Below are 22,495 nucleotides of genomic sequence, written 5' to 3'. Positions count from 1 at the left end.
AGACGTCATACTAGGATTTTTTGACCACGTTGAGATCGGATTACGCGTGAGTGGCCTTCTGCTTGAACTATGGTCTGGAGACCTCACTTCACAGCTCTCCTAATGTAAATCATCTGTTGCCTCAAATTACTTAAAAAAATACCATTATTACTTGATGAATGCTTTTAGTATAAAATAAATATCACAGTAGGCTAGATCTCGGCAATCTTATTTAACTTTTGTAAGAGATTTTTCTGTAGCTCTCTAATGGTAATGGATAAAATCTCGTGTGATACTTCAGAGGAACCATAATTATACACAGGGCCGTAACCAGGGTTCCGAAATAGGGGAGGTCCAGCAAGGGGAGGCAGGTTTTTTCCCCCCTTTTTTAGCCATATTTAGAGTAATATATCATTTTAAATCAACATTAGGATTATACTGTTGTGATGTCATTATTCAGTATATTCTCTTTCATGTCACCACCTGCTCAGCTCTCCTGTCAACATAATTGTAACTAACAAACACAAACTGTTTTAGCCAAATTCATATCAAAATGACACCTACAAACACAGGTACACAACCCAAGCCGTACACAACACACAAAGTCATCATCGATAATAAAAAAAACATACAGAGGGACATTTATTTATTCCTGATAGGAACGATTGAAAAATAAAATAAAATATATTATGTTGTTTTTAACTTTACACCACCTCTTTTTGTTACTTATTGTGTCATGAAACTGAAACCATGCATATAGCCACCTGCATACCTGACTTCGGGAGCTTGGCAATTGGCATCATGCATGATTAGCCAGTAGCATCCCAACGTGTCACACAGGTAACATTACTTAAGAGACAGACTAGACACTTACTTTCTTGGTTGTTGCTAAAAAATCTGTCAGTGTCACTCACTGTCTGTCGTTCACTCGCTCACTGTCTCGCAGCTCGCTCACCTTCAATTATCTCGCCAGGCAGACAGACAGTCATCACTCACCACCATGCTGCTGCTCTCTCGGAATCAAGTTACTGCGGACGCGGCGTCAGATGACTTCCTGCCTGACCTGCCTTTCGTTTCAAAATAAAAGCGATCCCGTGTTTTTCATGCTTTTCCATGCAGATTGTTTTATATTAAAAAAAAAAAAAAAATCTCTGAAATATTAGGGGAGGTCCGGACCTCCCCTTCCTCATAGCTAGTTACGGCCATGATTATACAGTAGCGTATTTTGTGTATTCTGTATTCTGTCGGTCACTTACAGTACAATACAGTATTGTCTTGAGTGGCCACTGGCCACACGTCATGAAACCCACCTTTTGTTGACCGAAGTGTCATCTTCCCTACAGTCACATGCCGGGAATGACAGACACATGTGACACAGCATCAGTGTCACAGTGACAATGCCACATTGTTTCGGTTCGTCCCATTCTTACGTCACACAGTTTTGGGACAGGTGCGTCACTTACGGGACCGAGAATCAGTGTGGACGATAGTTCATAACAAAAAATAAGTAAATATTATAGTATAAGTATAAGTAATAATAAACATTCCTGAAGTTAGGGAATGTCCTGAACTATTTCCACCTATCATGTGTATAAGCCAGCCTTACTGAAATCCATATAGAGACATAAAACCACTGGCCTGTTTGTAAAGCCGTCTGATGGAGGCTGAATGTCTCCTGGGTGTGCGGCCTGCTCTTACTGTGACCCATGATGGCTTTGATCCTCCTCCTCCAGGAATGCTGCGGCCCACTGCTCCTTCTCAAACACCAGCCCCAAAGAGGTCCAACACCACTCACTTAGGAGCTCGTAAATCTGATGCACAATACCTTTCTAAAGTCCTCTGCTACATATATACCTCTTGCCTCTCATACATTATGCAAACAGCATAATACACTTACTACTTCATATTTACCACCAGAAGCCTTTAAAATACATGCCCTTATTCTTCACTATGGTTGTTTGGAATGTTGGGGATCAACCAATTTAAGATTATTCTACTAATTTTACTTTCATTCTACTGTTGTGCTCATTGTAAATGACACTGGATAAGAATGTCAGCGAAATGATAAAACAATTAATTAAATGGCTTTAATTCAGGCTTTGATTATCAATAAATGATGCGTGCTGTACACGTTGAAATCATAAGGGGAGTAAACGATCAAATCTATTATATTTCAGTTGCATCATTTCTGATTTTTTTTCCATTCGAATTTTGGATTATCTTGACGATAAAGTGGATTTATGTCTTAACAGTTATTGTTTCTTAAACATGACTGACCATCATTTCTTTGATCCTAGCATGTTTCCATCAAGCCGAGCCTGGGGGGAGCTCTGATTGGACATGTACCCAGGCTTTTGAGTGTGTGTACACAGTGGTGTCGTAAACTTTGTTTGCGCTCTTCACGGGGGGCTGGTTCTGGTTCTGCGTTGTGGGTTTGGGACATAAAAAGAGCGAGCGACCATGTCTTTGCCTTCAGACAGGGACAACCACATTACCAAGCTGTTATTCACCATGGACTACAAGATATTAAGAGCCACAATGGTGCTTGTTTTATCAGGTAGGTTTAAATTCAGATAATTGTTGGATTTTTTTTTGTAGGAAATAGTGATTTGTTAAATACTATATATATATATATATTTTTTTTTAATTCATAACCAAGATTATCTTTCTGTACATTATGGCTCTTCATTATGCTTAGACAGGTCCTGGACTGCCAGGACTTTCAGAAGTAGTCCTGCTCACACTATTACGTTTAATTCCATGTAGGGATGTGTGTGGGCGACGGCATCCTACCACTGGGACCCCTGAGCGGAGCTGTGGGGGGTAAGGTGAAGTTCACCACCACCCTCAGCCCTCCGGCGAAGCCCTTCGTCTCTGTCAGCTGGACTTTCAAAACTGAGAACATCATCACCTCCACCACCAGCTCGGACGAGATTGCGCCGGGGTACAGCGACAGGATCACGTTAGACCGGACCACGGGGGGCCTGGAGCTCCGGAGTCTGGCGATGGGGGACAGCGGGGAGTACACCGTCAGCATCATACCCGATGGAGGGCTGCAGGCTCAGGGGACGATCACACTGAATGTGTATGGTAGGTTGGCTCACTCTTAAAATGGATAGTGTCATCTATAACACATCTGTGTGTTAAAGATGGCACATTTTGTGTTTTTACTATGTTTTGCGATGAGAACTATCGCACATGTAAAAAAATATGTTAAAAAAAATGCATCCTGTTTATGTATATGTTAGTGATGTTTAATGTTTTAACTGGAACAACATGACTTGAAGAGAATAAATACATAAGAAAAATCCCAACTGCTATGGATTATACTAAATTATTTCTTTCCAAAATGGTTACAGGTATGTAGAATTTTGGAATAGAGGTCTTCAATTAGAAGTGTTGCTATCTCGTGACATTATTGTACATAGATATTGTTTTGTAAGTCCATAAGTTAATTTTGATTTTTGATTATTTTGGACAGCCACCCCATATATTAGCTGGCCCCAATAATGTCAACTAATCGTCACTGAAAAACCAGCACTAATTAATGCTGGGTAATCATTTCATGAAATCTAATTTGATCAGCACCAAAATCAGTAGAATAAAATAGAATGTTATTGTCCACCGCAGTGGAAATTTGCGTTTGGCTTCACAAGATGGTTAAATAGTTAGAATGGACACGATTCAATCAATCAATCAATCAATCAATCAATCAATCAATCAATCAATCAATCAATCAATCAATAAAATACAATAGAGGGTATGCACACCCACTGGAACACGCCCCCTCAATCGGGAACTAGTGTCAAAATGAGTGTCAAATTCCTCCCTGAGCAGCAGGTGTCAGTTATCTAGGCTGATTACTGCATTCAAGCTCAGTCTTGCTGTGACTCAGTGGGCGTGACCCCACAGTGACTTCTGCCTCTGTGACATCACATGCATACCCTCTATACAACGCACAAAAACAATAGACATAGCCAACAATATCAAAACAGAGCAATGAAGAAGAATAAAGTTACATCAACATTATTTACTGTTGCATTGTCAACATTGCATATTCTTTGTGATTTGGTGGATTCATACCCAATGTCTTGTCTCCTGGCAGCACTGATAACTGGAGCCACCATCAGCAGCCCCACAGCCACTCTGATAGAAGATAAAAGCTCCGCCAACCTAAGCTGCGACGCGTCTGGCTCCATCAGCACCAGGGAGTGGATGAAGGATGGCCGGCCTCTGTATCCCAGTGGCAGAGTCAGCTTCTCCAATGACAAAAGAATGGTCTTCATAAACCCTGTTCAGAGCACCAACCACGGCACCTACCTCTGCCGACTCAGCAACCCAGTCAGCAGCATGACGGCAGCCCATAATCTCACGGTCAACTGTGAGTATACTGCTCAATGTGACATGCCCCAAGCCGCTTCCATGGAGATAGTCCGGGGGGGGACGACTGAAAATGTTATATATTTAGTGTAAAAAAAAAATAGAGAGAATTATCAGTGAACCTTTTTTTAATGGACTACAACACTTCCAGTCAAACATTTGGGCACACCATATTTTTTATTTATTTGTATTTATTTATTTATTTATTTATTTATTTATGTATGTATGTATGTACGTATGTGTATGTATGTATGTATGTATGTATGTATTTATTTACAGTATTTATTTATTTATTTATTTATTTGTTATTTATTTTATAATTTCCAACATTCTAGAACAATAGTAAAGACGTCAACACTATGAAATAACACAAATGAAATTACAGTGACCAAAAAAGAATTGTCAAACAAATCAAAACTATATTATATTTTAGATTATTTAGAGCCGCCCTTTGCCTGATGGAAAGGCAAAGGCTTTTTTTTTTAGGTTGAGGCGATGTCTCGTCAGTCATCATAGATGCTGGGAGAGCTGGCTGGAAAGTCACAGGTGTCCCAAGGTGGCCACATTGAGGAAGGTCAAATAGGGAACTCAGGCCGAGTTCGCTATTTGACCTTCCTCAATGTGGCTTTCCATTGGAACATTTCCACATATTCTGCTCGACCATCCAATGCATTACTCAAGCAGGCACCTGTTCTACTTCCTCTTTTGCCCATCTTTATATAACAACACATTGATGACTTTGCATTACCTTATGTGTCTGAATGTGCCCTCTAAATGCTTAGTCATGTTACCACAAATCACAACAGATATAATTGATTAAACCTTGTACTTATCAGATTACTTATCACACATTCCATGTGGTGCGGATCCGTACTCATTTTGACAGCATTAACTTCACTAATTAGGCCTATATTTGCCCAAGCAACAAATCCCAAGCATTTCAAGACTTTAGATCAAAATGTCTTTTAACACGTTAACTGCCAACGACGTACTGATACGTCAAGCAGAATCCAACCGTTGCCTGCCAGCGACGTATGGATACGTCAAAAAAATCGTTTTTTTTTTTTTGACGGTGGATCGTTGATCTGGCCCTTTTGCATCTTCTATTATACTGTTAGAGCCGCCGGGCGTGTGCAATCCATTCCGCCGACCCACTGAGTGGCGACGGTGCTCAGACTATTGAGTGTTGTTTGGCCAGAAACGCACGCATTCCAGCTGAGCTCAACCGAGGACCCAGAAGCGAACGAGCCTCATTCTCATACTGTAGGCGAAAACCTTTCACACGGGCGCACGGCGGTGGGGGCTTCCAAAGGTGGACTGGGTGGAAAGCACACTTTGAAGCGCGCAGCATAAAGCCAGAGTCACACAAGGCTTCGTCAAAGCTCTCAACCGAAAATCCAAGAACGGATTAAGCCACATCCACGGGGCCGCCAGAGAGAGGCTGCTGCTCACTGCTCAGACAGGCAGGAGAGACTGGCTTGTGACTGACAAACGCTGCTGAAATCCACCAGACACGCCCACGGAGGGAGGAGTTGTAAGGAGAGGGGGTGCGGGTGCTGCTATGGAGGAAATTACTGTTCAGAACTATATTGTTTATGTCTGATGTCTCACTGATGCCAAAAATAAATGGTTAAAGTGACTGTTTGATATTGAATTTCACAAAACTGCGATTATCTCAGCTTTTTGTCTCAGACGCTGAAACCATGCTGTACTCAACGGCTAATATCTACATAACTACTAACTCTACAAACTAACTCTTTTAGACAGAGAAAGCACACATTCTATTAGTACTTTTGTGAACTTTGTGTTGACAAACTCCAAGCAGAAAATTATCCTTGGCTCTTGTAAAATGAGCCAGAATCCTCAAAAAAACCCTCTGGCAAAAGCTACCTACAGTAAAAAAAAAAAAGGCTGGCAGTGAATGTGTTAAGAGAATGAAAAACCTTCGGTTGAATTCAATTTCTTGATTAGGGTGCTTTCATTTTGGTTTGGTGTAACTCTGCTCTCCATAACATTTCATAACAGTGGTTTTGATACAGTGTGTATATTCCTCTTCACTGTACAGTTGGACCACATAACATATCAATAATTGGACCAGCTTCAGCCCCACCTGGCCACAGAGTGGCCCTGCAGTGCACAGCTGACTCTGTTCCACCAGCAACCTTCAGCTGGATGTTCAACGGCAACGAGACGCACGTTAATAACTCCCTGTATGTCATAGAGAGGATGGAGGCAGCAAACACTGGCAACTACACCTGCACAGCCGGCAATAAGGTGACCAAGCTGGAAAACTCCACCGTTGTGAGTCTCAGAGGTGAGATCCACGCATACATTTATTTTTCATTAAAGGAACACTCTGCCCATTTTCAACCAGCTTTGTATCATTAGAACATCAGTAGTATATCAGAAAACTGTAAACTGTTTTGAAGTCTGTCATTTACTTTGACAGTTATTGAGAGTTGATTTGAGTTAATGAGTTATTAATTTGAGTTAGTGTGGACCAGTGATGTCACTGGTCCACACCTTAACACTCAATAACTGTCAAATTAAATGACAGACTTCAAAACAGTTTACAGTTTTCTGATATACTACTGATGTTCTAATGATACAAAGCTGGTTGAAAATGGGCGGAGTGTTCCTTTAATTAAAAAAATAATAATTATAGGCTAAATCCCATAGTGTCATTCACTATTACATCATAAGAGTGGGTGGGATTTCATAGGATAGTAATACTTGTAATTGTCTTCTTTGGCTTTTACAGCTTCCTGTGCTGCTCCCTACTGGTCATTTTCAGTGCTGGTGATCAGCTCACTGACACTGGGTGGATCACTGAAGGTGTAGAAACCAGGCCCGGCGCCACGAGGGGGCCTAAGGGGGCTTAGCCCCCTCAGTTCAATTTTCGGCCCCCTCACTTGATTTTTTTTTTTTTTTTAAGAATAGTTAATCTATAAAGGCCAGTTAGGCAATGTTTGTACCCGACATGTTTAGGCTGCTGTTTCTGCAGTCTTCATCAAATTTGATCAGTTTAAGTTGATGTAGGCTACCCCCTGTAAACATAGCTCTGTTGTTTCAGAATTGGCAGGGAAGCGCTATTTGCTGTGCTTTGGTTGTCACAAGGTGTCAGAGATGTAGCTATTTATTAAATTTGAACCTATGAACCCTTGAACCTCTATTAATGCCTTAATCTGTGAAATAAATGTTTTATTTGATTTTGAATAATAGTCTTTCTTGTGTTGTTATTGCGCTTTTCAGAGGTTATTATGGTTAAAAAGTCCAAAAATAGGCATAGCGGGTATATAACCTATGTTTTCCGATATAAAAATATCATAAAAAAAAAAAAAATCAGCCCCCTCGCCAGTTATAACAGCCCCCTCAGTCATTTCATCCTGGCGCCGGCCCTGGTAGAAACTGAGCAGGAAGTGCCAGTCTAGATCAAACTGGTGAGATTAATCATCCATGATATATCTGCTTGTTTGATCCCATTAGAATCGAAATCAAAACAGTTTTTTTGTTTCTCTCACTCTGAAATTAAAGACCGCTTTTTTGTGAACGATTCCCTCCGATTTCTCCATCCCAGAGGCGTTTTGCTTATGACGGCGGGACTTGTGAAATCAGCTGAATTGCAGAACATTCAAAATGTGTGTGTAAATTGTAATAAAATCTTTTGACTCAAGACTCTTTGATGCTACCTCATTCCTGAGACAATGTTGAAAGGCACACAGAGGATTACAATTACATTAATTGACACACTTATTGAAATCTGTAACTACTATTAATAATGATACCAAATATATTATATATATGATCATTAAAGTTCATTGTGTGCATGTTGGGATTGCAAATAAACGTGCGCATGGTTGTTAAAATATTTGCACAGGTGGTTTAACAACCACCAGTCACAATCACGTGAACCAAAGGTCAGGATGGTTTATGGTAAAAGGGAAGTTCTTCCTTCCTGGACTCTTGTGTTATTCATTTTGGAAGAAGCTGATCACCATTCCAGACCAGGAGCGAGTGACTCAGATCACCAGTCATGGAGAATACTTGGATTTACACGTTCCTCTCTGCACTCACAGGTAAACCTAAAAAGCTTTTGGATACAGGAAATACAGTATGTGGCTTCTTTGTGTAACTGGCAGTCTTCACCCAGAAGACATGGGTGTGATAAAGTATCAGCTCAGCGGTCTTCTTGGAAATTCTCATGTGATTTAATTTGTTATAATAAACTACAGGAGATGTGATATGTCATATTGTTATATTATATTGATGTTATATATAATGTACTCCAATGGCATGGATAAGATTTTGCGTATGAAATCGTCCAGGTGATTTTATGGAGTCAACATGACCCTTGATTTGACTTAAGCCATTGACATAAAACCCATACATAGGCAGAAACAGTGAAGGGATTCCTCTGTAATATTTTACTTCAGCTGGGTTTGAAGGTTTCTGTTCAAATGGATTGTTTGAATTATTTTTGCTTGATGACCCTGTGTAGATATTTCATTGTGTGACTAAAATCCAACCTAACTGTTTTATACCAGTCTCAGGTCTGGGATCAGCTGTGCTCCCACCAGGGTCTTTGAGTGGAGCTGTGGGAGGGGACGTCACTTTCACCCCCGCTCTCACTCCAGCAGTGTTGCCGATTCAATCAGTCAACTGGACTTTTGAAGATATCCCTATGGTAACATCCAACATTGTAACAACATTGTACGAAGGCAGGGTAAATTTCGACAGATCTACAGGATCTCTACAGCTCCTGAATGTAACTACAGATGATGGAGGAGAATACAGTGTCAGCATTAGAAACACTACAGGTGGGATCCACCAAGGTGCAACAAGGCTGACAGTGTACGGTGAGTGAATAACCAAGGATCACAGGCCCGTAGCCAGGGTTAGAGAAATACCGAGGTCATTTTAGCGCGGCATGGGGTGCCCAGGGGGGTTGTGCCCCCCCCAGTTTTAGAAAATGTTGTCCATTTTAAAGTAAAATGCTTCAATCTGGTGCACTTTGAGAGCTAAATAAAGAGACTAGATCTATAAAGAACTACAGACATCATGTTAGATTAATATCCTCCTTACTGTGCTGTTGCTTTAAAATGATGCAAAAAATAAATATCTCCCGATATAATATAATTTATATTCTGCATACAGGTCACACGGCAGAATACTGCTCAATTAAATACAATGGCCCATCTACACAAACATCACTTTACAGGGGAGTTACCTACCCATTCACTTCAATAGAACTGTCCCCAAAGTCTAGCCCCAATCTAGCCTCAATGCAAAATCTGAATGTTGTGAGTTATGTCTCTTCCTTCTATAGCACACAGAGAGGAAGCAAATTGTTGCATTTCTGATCAACTGTCATATATCATGTTAATTTATGAGGGCTTTAAAACATCAATGAGAGATGAATAGATCTGGGGGCCGGGGAAATTTAAAAAAAATATATATATATTATATATTTTTTATTTTTTTATTTTTTTGGGTTGAAAATACCGAGGTCATGACCTCGGTGTCCTCAATGGTAGCTACGGGCCTGAAGGATCACGGCCACTTTTCCAGCGGTTGTATTTGTCGTTATCAGACTACCATGATTGCTTTTTCTTGTTGAACAGAGGATGTAAGAGGCGCCTCCATCACCGGCCCTGATGACATCCTGATAGAAGGCCAAAGCTCCACCAACCTGACCTGCGATGCCACGTCCGGCACCATCAGCACCACGGAGTGGATGAAGGACAGCCAGCCTCTGCACGCCAGCGACAGGGTCACATTCTTGGACAACGACAAGACGGTCTCTATCAGCCCCGTCAACATAAGCGATGACGGACAATACCTATGTCGGCTCAGCAACCCGTTCAGCTCTGCGAATGCTTCTTATAGACTGGCGGTAAACTGTGAGTAAAGATCAAACCCACTGTGTGTGCTGTTATTTGCGCCGTGCTTTGACTTTTCTGCTTATGTTTCTGACTTGATTACTTAATTGTGTGAGATGCATCTGGGGATACCCAGCATAACACACAAAAAGGTGGAAAACATTGTGGACAACAATAAATTGAATTGAATTGAATTGAATAGAATATATGATAGGCTACAGACTATAACTAGCCTCTATAGCCACTATTCCTACCCACCCCTAGAATCCTGACTCTAGCACCTTCCTATCCCTAGCTACGGCTAAACGCACTAAAAGTCAATGAGTGAGTGAGTGAGTGAGTGAGTGAGTGAGTGAGTGAGTGACTGACTGACTGACTGACTGACTGACTGACTGACTGACTGTCCTAACTTTTCCATTTTATGACCCCGGCAGGACCGCTGGTCCAGCGCCACGGTAAAAATGTTGTTCCAAGTCCTTGGCTTTGTCAACCAAGTACTTGAAAAGTATAATGATCCTTTGAAAAGCATCATAATGTATGCAATCTCTCCCTGTTCTCCCAGATGGACCGGATGCTGTGCGCATACTGGGTCCGGCCACAGCCACAGTGGACACTCTTGTTGTCCTGTACTGCTCTGCTACGACCTTCTCACCTGCAGCCTTCACCTGGTTCTTCAATGGACTGCAAGAAGACACAGCTGGAGCCGGATACGTCATAGAGAAGGCCAGCTATGGCGACAGTGGGACCTACACCTGCAGAGCCTTTGATGATGTCCTAGATAAACATGCAAATGCCAGCCACTCCATGCAGATAAAAGGTATGATCCGACAAACTAAGGCCATGTTCACATTACAGGCAAATCTGATTTGCTGATAAAGTCATTAATCATCATTATCTTGATTGGTTTCCCAAATCTGATTTGGGAGTGTGTCCGCACTGCCACAAATCTGATTCTCAAGTCGGATCTGTGTGTCCAGACCTAAACAGCCTATCTGCATGGGTTGCTATGGTAACGACGTGGGCGTCAGTAAATACGTACGTTGGTGACGTGGTTTTCCTGCGCAGAAGCATTTGATGACGAGTTGCGAGTGACGTTCAAATCAGATTTGGTGGATCTGCGCGTCGGCACTCAAGTCACATCAGTCGAAAGCAGATTGGAAACTACCTCCATATGTTGTTTGGTACAAGTGACAGAAATCAGACTTGGAGCGTCCAGACTCATTAAACCAATCTGGATATAGTCATTAATAGGTCACTAAAGTTCACAAATCAGATTTGGCCTCCTAGTCTGAACATGGCCAAAGTTCCTTAGTCATTCTGGGAAGTGAAAGACAATGAATAATAAACCCACAATACTGTATGTGTTTTTGAAGGCCTTACTGATATCATGGGTTAGTACTGTAGGTGCCGATTGCCTGGATTGTGTGCTGATATATTTTATTGTCCATTTTCATGCCAAGGAAATCACAAGGATTCTGTGTTTCCACCCATTTTCCTCTAGTCTCTGACAAAACATTTAGACCACTGGGAGAAATGCAGACTAATAAAATTCTTACAGAGTTACATGAGTGGCTTTAAAAGAGAACTTTTACCAATTTTCAACCAACTCTCTATCTATCTGAAATTGGGATATAAGCTATAGTGTGGAAAAACAACAGACTTCCCAGAAGTGGAGTCGATCTTGAAACTGTGCGCACAATGTGTCTGTTATTGGAGATTGGGATTGACTCATTAAAGGAACACTCCGCCCATTTTCAACCAGCTTTGTATCATTAGAACATCAATAGTATATCAGAAAACTGTAAATGGTTTTGAAGTCTGTCATTTAATTTGACAGTTATTGAGTGTTAAAGTGTGGACCAGTGACATCACTGGTCCACACTAACTCAAATTAATAACTCATTAACTCAAATCAACTCTCAATAACTGTCAAACTAGATGAATGATGAATAGTTTGACACTTATTGAGAGTGGATTTGAGTTAATGAGTTATTAATTTGAGTTAGTGTGGACCAGTGATGTCACTGGTCCACACTTTAACACTCAATAACTGTCAAATTAAATGACAGACTTCAAAACAGTTTACAGTTTTCTGATATACTACTGATGTTCTAATGATACAAAGCTGGTTGAAAATGGGCGGAGTGTTCCTTTAATACGTGCATGCATCCACGAACACGTGGGTCAGGAGGCTTAACGAGCTGTTATATTCTGGTTGTAAAGGGGTATGTAAACTGTCATCTTAATATATGGCCTGTCTTTTTAACAGCTAGCAGTCATGCAATGTAATGCCCTCTCATATATGTCCCGAGCCACCGATGCCTGCGCATAAGCAAGATAATTCTAATGAGGAGGCTCGGCAACAGGTATTAGAATTAGAATATACGTAACAATAGAGACAGTCCGCAGCATGTCTGGGAACGCCCAAAAATGTTAAACTGCTGGCGCGCGAGTGGGGTAAAACCGCCCATATATCTCATGGGCTGACTCACCAAAAGACGGTGCTGCGGCTCTAAACTACATGTTTGGGGATTCTAGAGCAGAACACAAGACGTCTGCTCAGATGTGCGTTTACTGCGGTGGTTAAATCCCCGATCGTGTCTGCCTGGGCTGGGTTATCAGCTAAATTCTAACTTTGCTGAATGGATAGAACGGGGGAATTTACCTCACCCTGACTGGGTGAGCCAGCTAAACCAGCGTCTATGACGAGACGTGGCCTCAACCTATGGGAAAAAGATCAGGACTGGAGGGTTGATTTACATGCACGAATGAAGCAGTTTAGCTCACCAATACTGTAGTGGTGAGTCGGCTCCGTCCTTGACCCCGGTAGGCCCCGCTAGACGTCTTTGGTCTGTAGTGGTTGGAGAGCCCAACCATCTGCTTCATGTAGCTACCAGTCCCGTCTTTTGTAGATCACCGCCATTCAAGAAGGTGGTTGGAGTTTCAGTGAAGTGGGAGAAGTGATTGTCCATCTAACAGGTCATAGATTCTACCATGGCACTTCAACGGGGGTGTAGTAGTATCAGTAGGTCTGTGTGGGGGAACGCCCACGAAATGTTACTACGGCTGGCGCGCGAGAATAGACAGTGTGGGGGGGGGGACCCCATATATCTCACCAGCGGAAGGTGCTGCCGCTCTACACTACAGGGTTGGGGATTCAAGAGCAGGTACAGATACCTGTTCAGATGTGCGTTTAGTACGGGGGTTGAATCCCCGATCCTGTCTGCCTATGGGCTAGCAGCTAAATGCTAACTATGCTGAATGGGGAGAACGGGAGGATTTCCCCCATGCTGACCCATTGACCACGCGTGTATGACGAGACATTGCCTGAATGCATGCGCTCTGCTCAACTGAGAGGCTAACTACCATGCTAACTGCATAGCCAGACCTTCACAGAAATGCAATAGTCGGTGAAATCCAAAAGAATGTCCATTTAACTGCTGTGTGTCAAGATACATCCTTCCTGCCCCGCGGGCTGTCATTATTAGCCGGTGCTAGTTAGCCATGTGTGTTACCGGCTCTCTCTAGTCTACTAGCACTGGCCAGGTGTATTCTCAATATCAATCAATTAACTCCCCCTAGAAACACTTGTCGGTTGAACTTGAAGTTCATCTGCATACCCACATTGTAATGATATAAAGCTGGTTGAAAAGTGCTAAAGTTTTCCTTTAAATGAAGAATTGATCCGCAAAACCATTATTGAACAATCAAATCAATTAATAATGTGCAAAGAAAATAGAATTTTAGTACTCATCGTACAAACTATTTTCATTCAGCTTTTGGTCATGGAGGAACCGGCATCAAACTGGCAGTGGACAACATGAAAGATTGATAGCCGCTACCTACGTCTAATACAATACAATGTAATAAAGATCAATAGCAAATTAACCCAAATCTATACATGGCTGTTTCACTGCAAAAATAAGAGATAATGTATTATCTTTGGACATTCTCCTTGATTCATCTAGTACTTTAAAATAAGATGCTGTGAATAGACCAAAAAGTAAGGCTAGTTGTAGTCGGTAAGCATACGATTGTGATTGTGTGTGTGTGTGTGTGTGTGTGTGTGTGTGTGTGTGTGTGTGTGTGTGTGTGTGTGTGTGTGTGTGTGTGTGTGTGTGTGTGTGTGTGTGTGTGTGTGTGTGTAGGTGCTCCTCCACTAAGTCCAGGAGGAGCTGCAGGAATAGCTGTTGCTGTCACTCTGGTGGTGGCAGTGGTGACTGTTTCACTTCTCTACTTCTTCATCATTTACCGGCGGTAGGTTTAATAACGCACCATAACAATAAAGTACTGCACTGTGTTGTAAATGTCCAGCTAGCACGCTATGACACTTATAGGTATATACATATTGTTTGTCCTTAGCTTAAAACAGGAACTTGCTTGTTTCAATACAGTGACATGTTTTAAGGAAGTTGATGCCAGTGTTTATTAGGGTCTGAAAGTTCTAACAACTAAAGTAGGAACACTTTGCTTTGTATTGTTCAGGAATGAACCTGCAAACATCTCAAAGCAGGGTAAGACTGACTTAAAAAATACTCTGTTCCTTCCTACACAAAAGCTTAATTGCTTAGGCTATATCTAAAGTCAAGCCGTTTGTTTGAAAGCTTTGATTATAATACATGAAATGGATAAGCAAGTATTCTCACTAGTGGATGTTAAGTTAGATATTTTGGATCCCCCCCTTCCTTTGTATTGTGTTTTTATTTGAGATTTGTACCTAAACCATCGACATATAATAGATGGACAGAGGATCTGGTCCCGTTCAGTGAAGCCGCTGCATGTTAGATCGCCGCTCTGGCAGCAGGTGCCAGTATAGGTCACAAGGCCCGCCTCCCCATGTTAGTGGATGGGGAAATCACAAACGAAACAGTCACAGTACACATCAGATAATTTCTTTCCAAAGGTGGGTTGTATAATTTTAGATAGTTATTATCATGCTAATGCCTGTGCAAGTGGTCATTTTTCTGATCAGTTTGTTTTTAAGCAGTTATTTGACATATAAAAAGGGATATGTCAGTTTGACTTCTCATACATCCCATACATTTGAAAATGCTTACAGTATAAAGCACTTTACAGTATGGTCCTTTTCCTTTTTTTCTTTTTAATGAAAAGTGGATTAAACTATCTGTAACACTTTCTATCAAAAATCGATCAGAAAAAGAAATCTGTCTTGAATGAGTTCAAACAGGTACAGGTATATACAGCACTTTATTTGTTACAGCCAATCCAAAGCACTTGGAGTGTGAATGTATAGATTTGAAAACATTATGAAAACTTAAAACAGGCTTGTATACAGTGTGATGTGTCTGTTCATCCCTGATCCACTTCAGATAGACCGGCCCAGAGGAATGCAGGAAGCCAGGACACAGGGCAGCAGCAGGAGCACCAGATGACACCCACTCCCACCAGAACACAAGCCGCGGGTCAGAGGGCACCACACGCTCAGCACACCCGCAGCACCAGTGACGCATCAGGTCAGAGCAAAGGTGACTGTGACATGTATATGAAATCTTTCACTCCAAAACACTGTATATCCATTCTGTAAAAAACAATATGTTACCTGATGTGCCTATAATGAACAACTACCAAGAATTAGATTAATATTTAGCCTTGCAATAAAAATAAAAAGGCTCATGGTACCTTCAAGGCAAAAGTTTATTGATATATAGCACATTTCACACACAGAGGCCATTCAAAGTGCTTTACATAAAATAGATAAAAGGAAAGAGCACACAGAAATATAATCTATCCCCACCATAAATGGGAGCTCGGGCTCTGTGTGTCTGTCCCACTGTGATTGTCCCACTGTGACATCATCAGTGATGTCATAAATCCCAGGCTCTGTGTGTCTGTCCCACTGTGACATCATCAGTGATGCCATAAATCCCACTGTGACATCATGATGTCATAAATCCCACTGTGACATCATCAGTGATGTATAAATCCTAATGTGACATCATCCGTGATGTCATAAATCCCACTGTGACATCATCAGTCCTAGTATAGGAGCTAGGGCTCTGTTTGTTTGTTTGTCTGTCTGTCCCACTGATGACATCATCAGTGATGTCATAAATTCACACACACACACACACACACACACACACACACACACACACACACACACATCATCAGTGATGTCAGAGGCATTGTGACATCATCAGTGATGTCATAAGAGGTTGTGATGTAATCAGTGATGTCATAAAAGCAGTTGTGACAGCATCAGTGATGTCATAAGAGTCCCACTGATGATGTCATCAGTGATGTCATAAGAGCAATTTCAAGTCCCGGGGCAGACACTGAAAGAATGGGAGTCTGGCTTCAGACCCCTGTCTTCAGCCATGGACAGCTGTACTGTATGTTGCCAGCTCCAGGCCCGGTGATCCAGCATCCCTTAAGTATGCCATCAAGGAGCAGCCAGGGCGAGGCCGTGTAGCAGCCGAGCTGCGTACAGTATGCGAGCTGCAGGGCAGGTCTAGGAATCGAGCGCGTGTAGCGCGTGAGATGCCGTGTATATAGATAGAAGAGTCTCCATCTCCATTCACTCCAATGGACCAGTGTTTTACCTCACAAAAGTTCCTGGAAGTAAGGTTCTGGATTAAGCAGCACTGTCGAGTTGCCGCAAAATGGACCGTTTTGTGATGTACTTTGAAAGGGTCAGACGTTTAAAGAATCAAATATATATATATAATATATATATTATCGGCTTTATTTTAGTATTCAAACATAGCCTGACTCCCCTTCTTGGCTATTCATTGGCTACTGAGTCACGCATTTTGGACCTCCGCTGGTGCCACTCTCTTACTAGATTGCTCTGGTTTAATCTATTCTCTCTCTCTCTCTCTCTCTCTCTCTCTCTCTCTCTCTCTCTCTCTCTCTCTCTCTCTCTCTCTCTCTCTCTCTCTCTCTCTCTCTCTCCCTCCCTCTCTCTCTCTCTCTCTCTCTCTCTCTCTCAAATACACACACAGATTCTCAAGTTTATGAAAACTTTAAAACGACAGGACCAGCGCTGCCCCCAAGAGTGAGTATCAAGTTCATGTTGGGCTGCACCACATAATGGCTACAAGTTGATCTAATTATTTACGTATTTCACTATTATTTCCAGAATCCTTTTCAATTTAAAACGAAGAGAAGCACTCTAAGCAATTTACTTTACATCTTACTCAGCATAATTTCAAAACTGTACAAATTGGTAGCATCTAGAATTATGTATCAGAATTATGAAATCAAATATTCCTGTATTATACCTGTACATAGCTAGTTACAACTGACGCGGTGTGTTTTATCGTCTTCCCCCAGCCAAGCCCAGTCCATCGCCAGGATTCAGGGATGTATGCCACACATATCGAGTAAGTCACCATTTTTGTCTTTTAATATTATGGAACTGAACAGGAATGGGGTAAAAAAAATCATGATTTATTTTGTTTTTTACAGAAACAATACTGCAGGTCAGGCGTATAATAATGCATTTCTTTCTTTTCTTCCTGTCTGTCCATCTGTGTGTCTGTGTGTCTGTCTCTCTCTCTCTCTCCACCCCCCCCCCCTCTCTCTCTCTCTCTGACCCTTTATTCATATCACATAAATACGATTCAGACATTAGTAAGCCTAAAGACGAGAAGAAGATGCCAACTGGCATCAAGCATCGCACTGTAAAAGGAGAGTACAGCTTATCTGTTGCTGATGACTGATATTGGTGTCTTGGACTGAATCCATAACATTACATTACATTACTTTACGTCATTTGGCAGACGCTTTTATCAAAAGCGACTTACATTAACACATTTTTGTCAGCAATAGAGCAATCCACTATGCAACACAGTCTATGACAACTACAACCTCTGAAGGAACAGTGGTACAAGTTTAGTTTTTTTTGTTTTTGTTTTTTTGTTTTTTTTTAGAAAGAGAGAGAAAGAAGTTAGATCAAGAAGGGCCCAGATGGAGCCTGAGAAGGTGTGTCTTTAGTCTTTTACGAAAGATCGGCAGTGATTCAGCCGTAAGAATGTGAATGTGAGTGTGTGAGTGAGTGAGCAGAAATTGTGTTCGGCCACAGCTATGCCATTTTCGTGTGATTGGGCTGAATCTTTCAGGAGGTGGAAAGAGCACCCCCTGCAGGTGACCTAACAGAGCCGGATTTTTTAATTAGGTAATTAGGGCTGACTAAATGGGCAAAAATGGCTAATTAGTGGCGAAAATGAGTGAGCACAGGTTCAGCACCATGGAGAGGTCCGTTCGTTAGCTACTGATGGAAGACAACTGAGTGGAGGAGCTCTGGAGTCAGTTGGAATTAGAGTCAGCCGGAGGCAGGTCGGGCCAGAATATCCCTTCTATTCCTCGGGCCCGGGTCGGACTGGGCCGTGCTCGCGGGTCAGATATTTATTGTATATAATTGGGGTAATATTTGGTGTGATCATCAGAATGTTATAACATTGTAACCTTAAAACCTTATGTATTCATAAGACTGAACAGACAACAGGGTTTAGATAAACAGCCAACTTAATAAGAACATTTCGGGTTCGGGCTGGGCCCGGGCCCATAAATGCAGCCAATGGGACGCGACGGGACGGGCCCAGACAGAACGGGGCTCGAGCTCATGTCGGGTCGGGCTTGTTTTTTTGGGCCCGATCTAAGCTCTAGTTGGAATCAGCCACGGAAGTGGACTATGAAAGGCCTCTGGGGAGAGAGGAGATCGGCTGCATGCCAACTCTGTGAGTGAGGCCTGAGTAAATGGCCAGTCCCACAGGGACGGGTATTCCGCTAGTGTTTGAAAGACTGTAAACATTGGACCAATGGATGAATAACTGAATAACTGTATTGGCTGTATTGTCCTGTAATCATGCACTGATTCAATGGAATCATGTTTTTACAGTTTAGTCTATTGATTGAGTTGACCATGACTTCAACCTCTTTTCAGTAAATACAAACTTTTGTCAATTTATAATGTTAACATAATCAGACTTGTGTATTCATGTATAAATATGTACACCTATCTCATGATTTACCTATTGTTTTTCAGAATATTTTTTAAAGTTTCTTCAGACATACATTCATATTCCACAAGACACTCTAAGGACTTTCATCTTCCATTTTGTCGGACTTCCCTTAACCAATACTCATTGAAATACAGAGGACCATCTCTTTGGAACAATTTACTTCCATCACTAAAAACAATACCTACATTATCATCATTCAAGAAACATCTGAAAAGGACCCTACTGTCATTTTATTTAATTTGTTGTGTTTCTTAACTTAACTAACTTGTATAATTTCCTTGCTAATTCTAGATTTTGTTAATTTTATTGTTTCGTCTATAAACCGTACTATTATGCAATATTTTTTCTGTTTTTCTTTTGTTCTTTTTATTTGTTTTCCTTTTTAAAATATATCTGTTGAAATTGATATGGGGGAGGTACCTTTATAAGCCATTTTTGGCTTCCAACCTCTCCTGCACAATGAGCTATTTTTTTTATTGATTACTGTATGTTATGTATCTATGTGCAAATAAACATAAACATAAACAAACCTGTTGTTGTTTTTCTTTTCTTTTTTAATGCATTTGGACTACTTTCTGTTTTAGCTTTAGTTTCAGGGTTATTTTCCTGTTAGTTTCATGTTTTTGTTGCTGGTGATGCTTCCCATTTATTTTAGAAAAATGTGTACAGTATGAAATTGTCAAAATGAATGCATTGGATGTTTATCCAATTATGGTTTGTTAATTTAACATTGAGTCATTTTTGATACAGAAAATACTTGATTTCTGTTCATCCTGACCCATTTGATTTGACAGATGATTTGACAGATGATTTCTGACAGATGCTGTTCTGTAACAGTTGTGTAATCCGCCAGGTCGAGCCGGGTATCAGATGTATTGATTATCTATCTGAAAGTGTTTTCAGAAACATAATCCACCAACTTCCTCAAATTCAGACTATGAAGTGCACAGCGTTCATTCAAAGACTCCAACAGTGATCTGAATACTGTTAGCAAAATCATCTTATCAACTCATTTATGACTTCAACATGTAAAATGTTTTTGTCTGTGAAAATGGCCTTCAAACTTGCTTCTATAAACTCAAATGTTTCCCAATTTTATTACTGTTTTAGTGTTTTTGGAAAACAAGACTGAAGATTTCATTTGCAAAAACAGATCAAAGCCTTTCAAATTAAGACAAAAAAAACATGTTTGATACCCAACGATTGAAACGATTTCCACATGAGCAAGCACTTGGCGATGGTGGCGAAGAAAAACCCCACCCTTTAACAGGAAGAAACCTCGAGCAGACCTGGACCAGTTGGGTTGAGACAGAGAGAGAACGAGAGAGAGAGAGAGATTGGATTGCAAATAAACATGTTTATACCATGGTCGATTCTGATTGGGAGACTACAGCTTATCTGTTGCTGATCACTGCTACTGTTGGTATCATTCTGTATAGGACCGAATGTGTGAAAGACAGTTATTAAAAAAATGTATTGTATGAAATCTTCAAAATGTAATGCATTGCATGTCTAATTTAAGTCATTTTTGATACAGAAACTATACTTGATTTCGGTTCATTCTGACCTATTTGATTTTATCCTGTTATTTTTGTACTTTGTAACAACATTGCCTAAAACACTAGGTGGCAGTGTGGCACTGTGTCCCTCACCCTATTCTCACAAACTCTCTTTGCAGCAGTTAATCAACACCTGGTTCCCTCCTCTTCCATGTAAGCATAACCTATTCTAGGGAGGCTGTAGGATGCGTTCTTCATTAAAGGAACAGTTCACCCCGAACATGAATATTCTGTCATCTCACAGGTTGAAACACAGGTGAAGCTTGTCCATATACAGTAAACACACAGGGAGGTTACTGTTATATGGACAAGCTTCACCTGTGTTTTCAGCTGGCATGAGCGTGAGCTGATGATGACGACAGAATTTTCATTTTTGCATGAACTGTTCCTTTACCTTCGCCTCGTGGTTTCTTCAGTAATAATTAGCCTAGATGATGATTAGGGTTTGAAACAGACAAATACATTTGATCTACAGCTATTACTACTTTGAACTCTACTCTTTTAATGACAGGCAGGTGAAGTGTCCATCTCTCTTTCAAAGATATTGCCGATGTCAGCAAGATGATATCGCTATACTAACATGATGGCTGCCCTATGAACCCAACAGGACTTTTATTCTTTATATGCCCGTTATATCTTGATGATCACGCACACTGAACTTCCTCTACAAAGTTGCACTTACTGGCATGAGCTTTATTGAGTCTCATTTTCTCTTATCTGCTGGTATGGCAACCTTGGTACTGTTAAGACCCGGTATAATAAGTGGCTTTTGAGCAGAGAAGCAGGCAAGGCAGTTGGCAGATGTAACAAAGAGTTTTAATAAAAGGTTCGGTGTGGCTGGTGGTAGAGGCTGGCAGGCCTGGTCAGAGCAGGAGTCCATAGGCTGCGGCATGCAGGTAGACAGGCAGGCAGGAGATCCTGGGCATGGAGATGGAGAGACAGTTAGCACAAGCACTGAACAAAGGAGCAAGACTGAATGTGAACTAGCTGGTAACACGACTGACGTAGCATAGTCTATAATCCGGCGAAGACTGGATGTCTGGCTGGAGTATATATAGCCAGGCTGTAGGCTGATTGTCATAGCCGGCAGCTGTGCAGGCGAGGCCTCCACTCCAGCACACCAGGGTCCAATCTCCTGCAATCAGGACCACATACACACACACACAAAAAGAGAGGGAAAGCCTAGGGACCAGTTGAGACTGAGGGCGTGACAGGTACTAGAGAGAAGAATGCCCTTGATAAGATCATGAAGGTGGCAAGAAAGATGGTGGGAGCAGGATACATGTTCAGTAGTTTTGAATCATTACAAGCATAATATATGACATTACATATGACATTACAAGCATGCAGGTGCTTAATAAAGCTATGAGCATGTGTTCAGAAAGTGGCCACCCTCTTAGCTCAGGGTACAAGCTGTTACCATCTGGATTACGTTAAAGTGCCCATGGCCACGAAAGACAGGTAGCCTAAATGTCTCCATTCGAGCCTTGAATGGTGTTGGCAGGAGATAACTGCTGCTGTTGTTATTAGCCCACTACCTCGATGATGGTGATATTGATGCTGATGATGATACAGAATCTGTGACAATTATTATTAACATTGAGGTGCAGTAGGCTATCTTATATTTGTAGCGTTGATTTGCATGAATGGTAAATGGTAAATGGTAAATGCACTGCATTTATATAGCGCTTTTATCCAAAGAGCTTTACAA

The 22,495-nt window shown here is 41.4% G+C and overlaps 1 protein-coding gene across 1 annotated transcript; it reads left to right on the top strand.

Moving 5' to 3' along the window:
- Nucleotides 1-2,439: 2,439 nt before the first annotated feature.
- On the top strand, nucleotides 2,440-20,941 carry LOC310798884 (cell adhesion molecule CEACAM1-like; the record flags this gene model as incomplete). Its single annotated transcript, XM_083661446.1, has 9 exons — nucleotides 2,440-2,536; nucleotides 2,746-3,069; nucleotides 4,085-4,360; nucleotides 6,425-6,673; nucleotides 7,121-7,180; nucleotides 9,981-10,259; nucleotides 10,801-11,055; nucleotides 15,569-15,712; nucleotides 20,904-20,941. The coding sequence occupies 9 exons, from the start codon at nucleotides 2,440-2,442 to the stop codon at nucleotides 20,939-20,941; spliced, it is 1,722 nt and encodes a 573-aa protein (XP_083517572.1).
- Nucleotides 20,942-22,495: the final 1,554 nt, after the last annotated feature.

This window comes from Poromitra crassiceps (genome assembly GCF_964638095.1).
Source record: "Poromitra crassiceps genome assembly, chromosome: 26".
NCBI classification, from domain to species: domain Eukaryota; kingdom Metazoa; phylum Chordata; class Actinopteri; order Beryciformes; family Melamphaidae; genus Poromitra; species Poromitra crassiceps.
The sequence above is the reverse complement of the archived record's forward strand: the minus strand, read 5'-3'. Positions and strand labels throughout refer to the sequence as shown.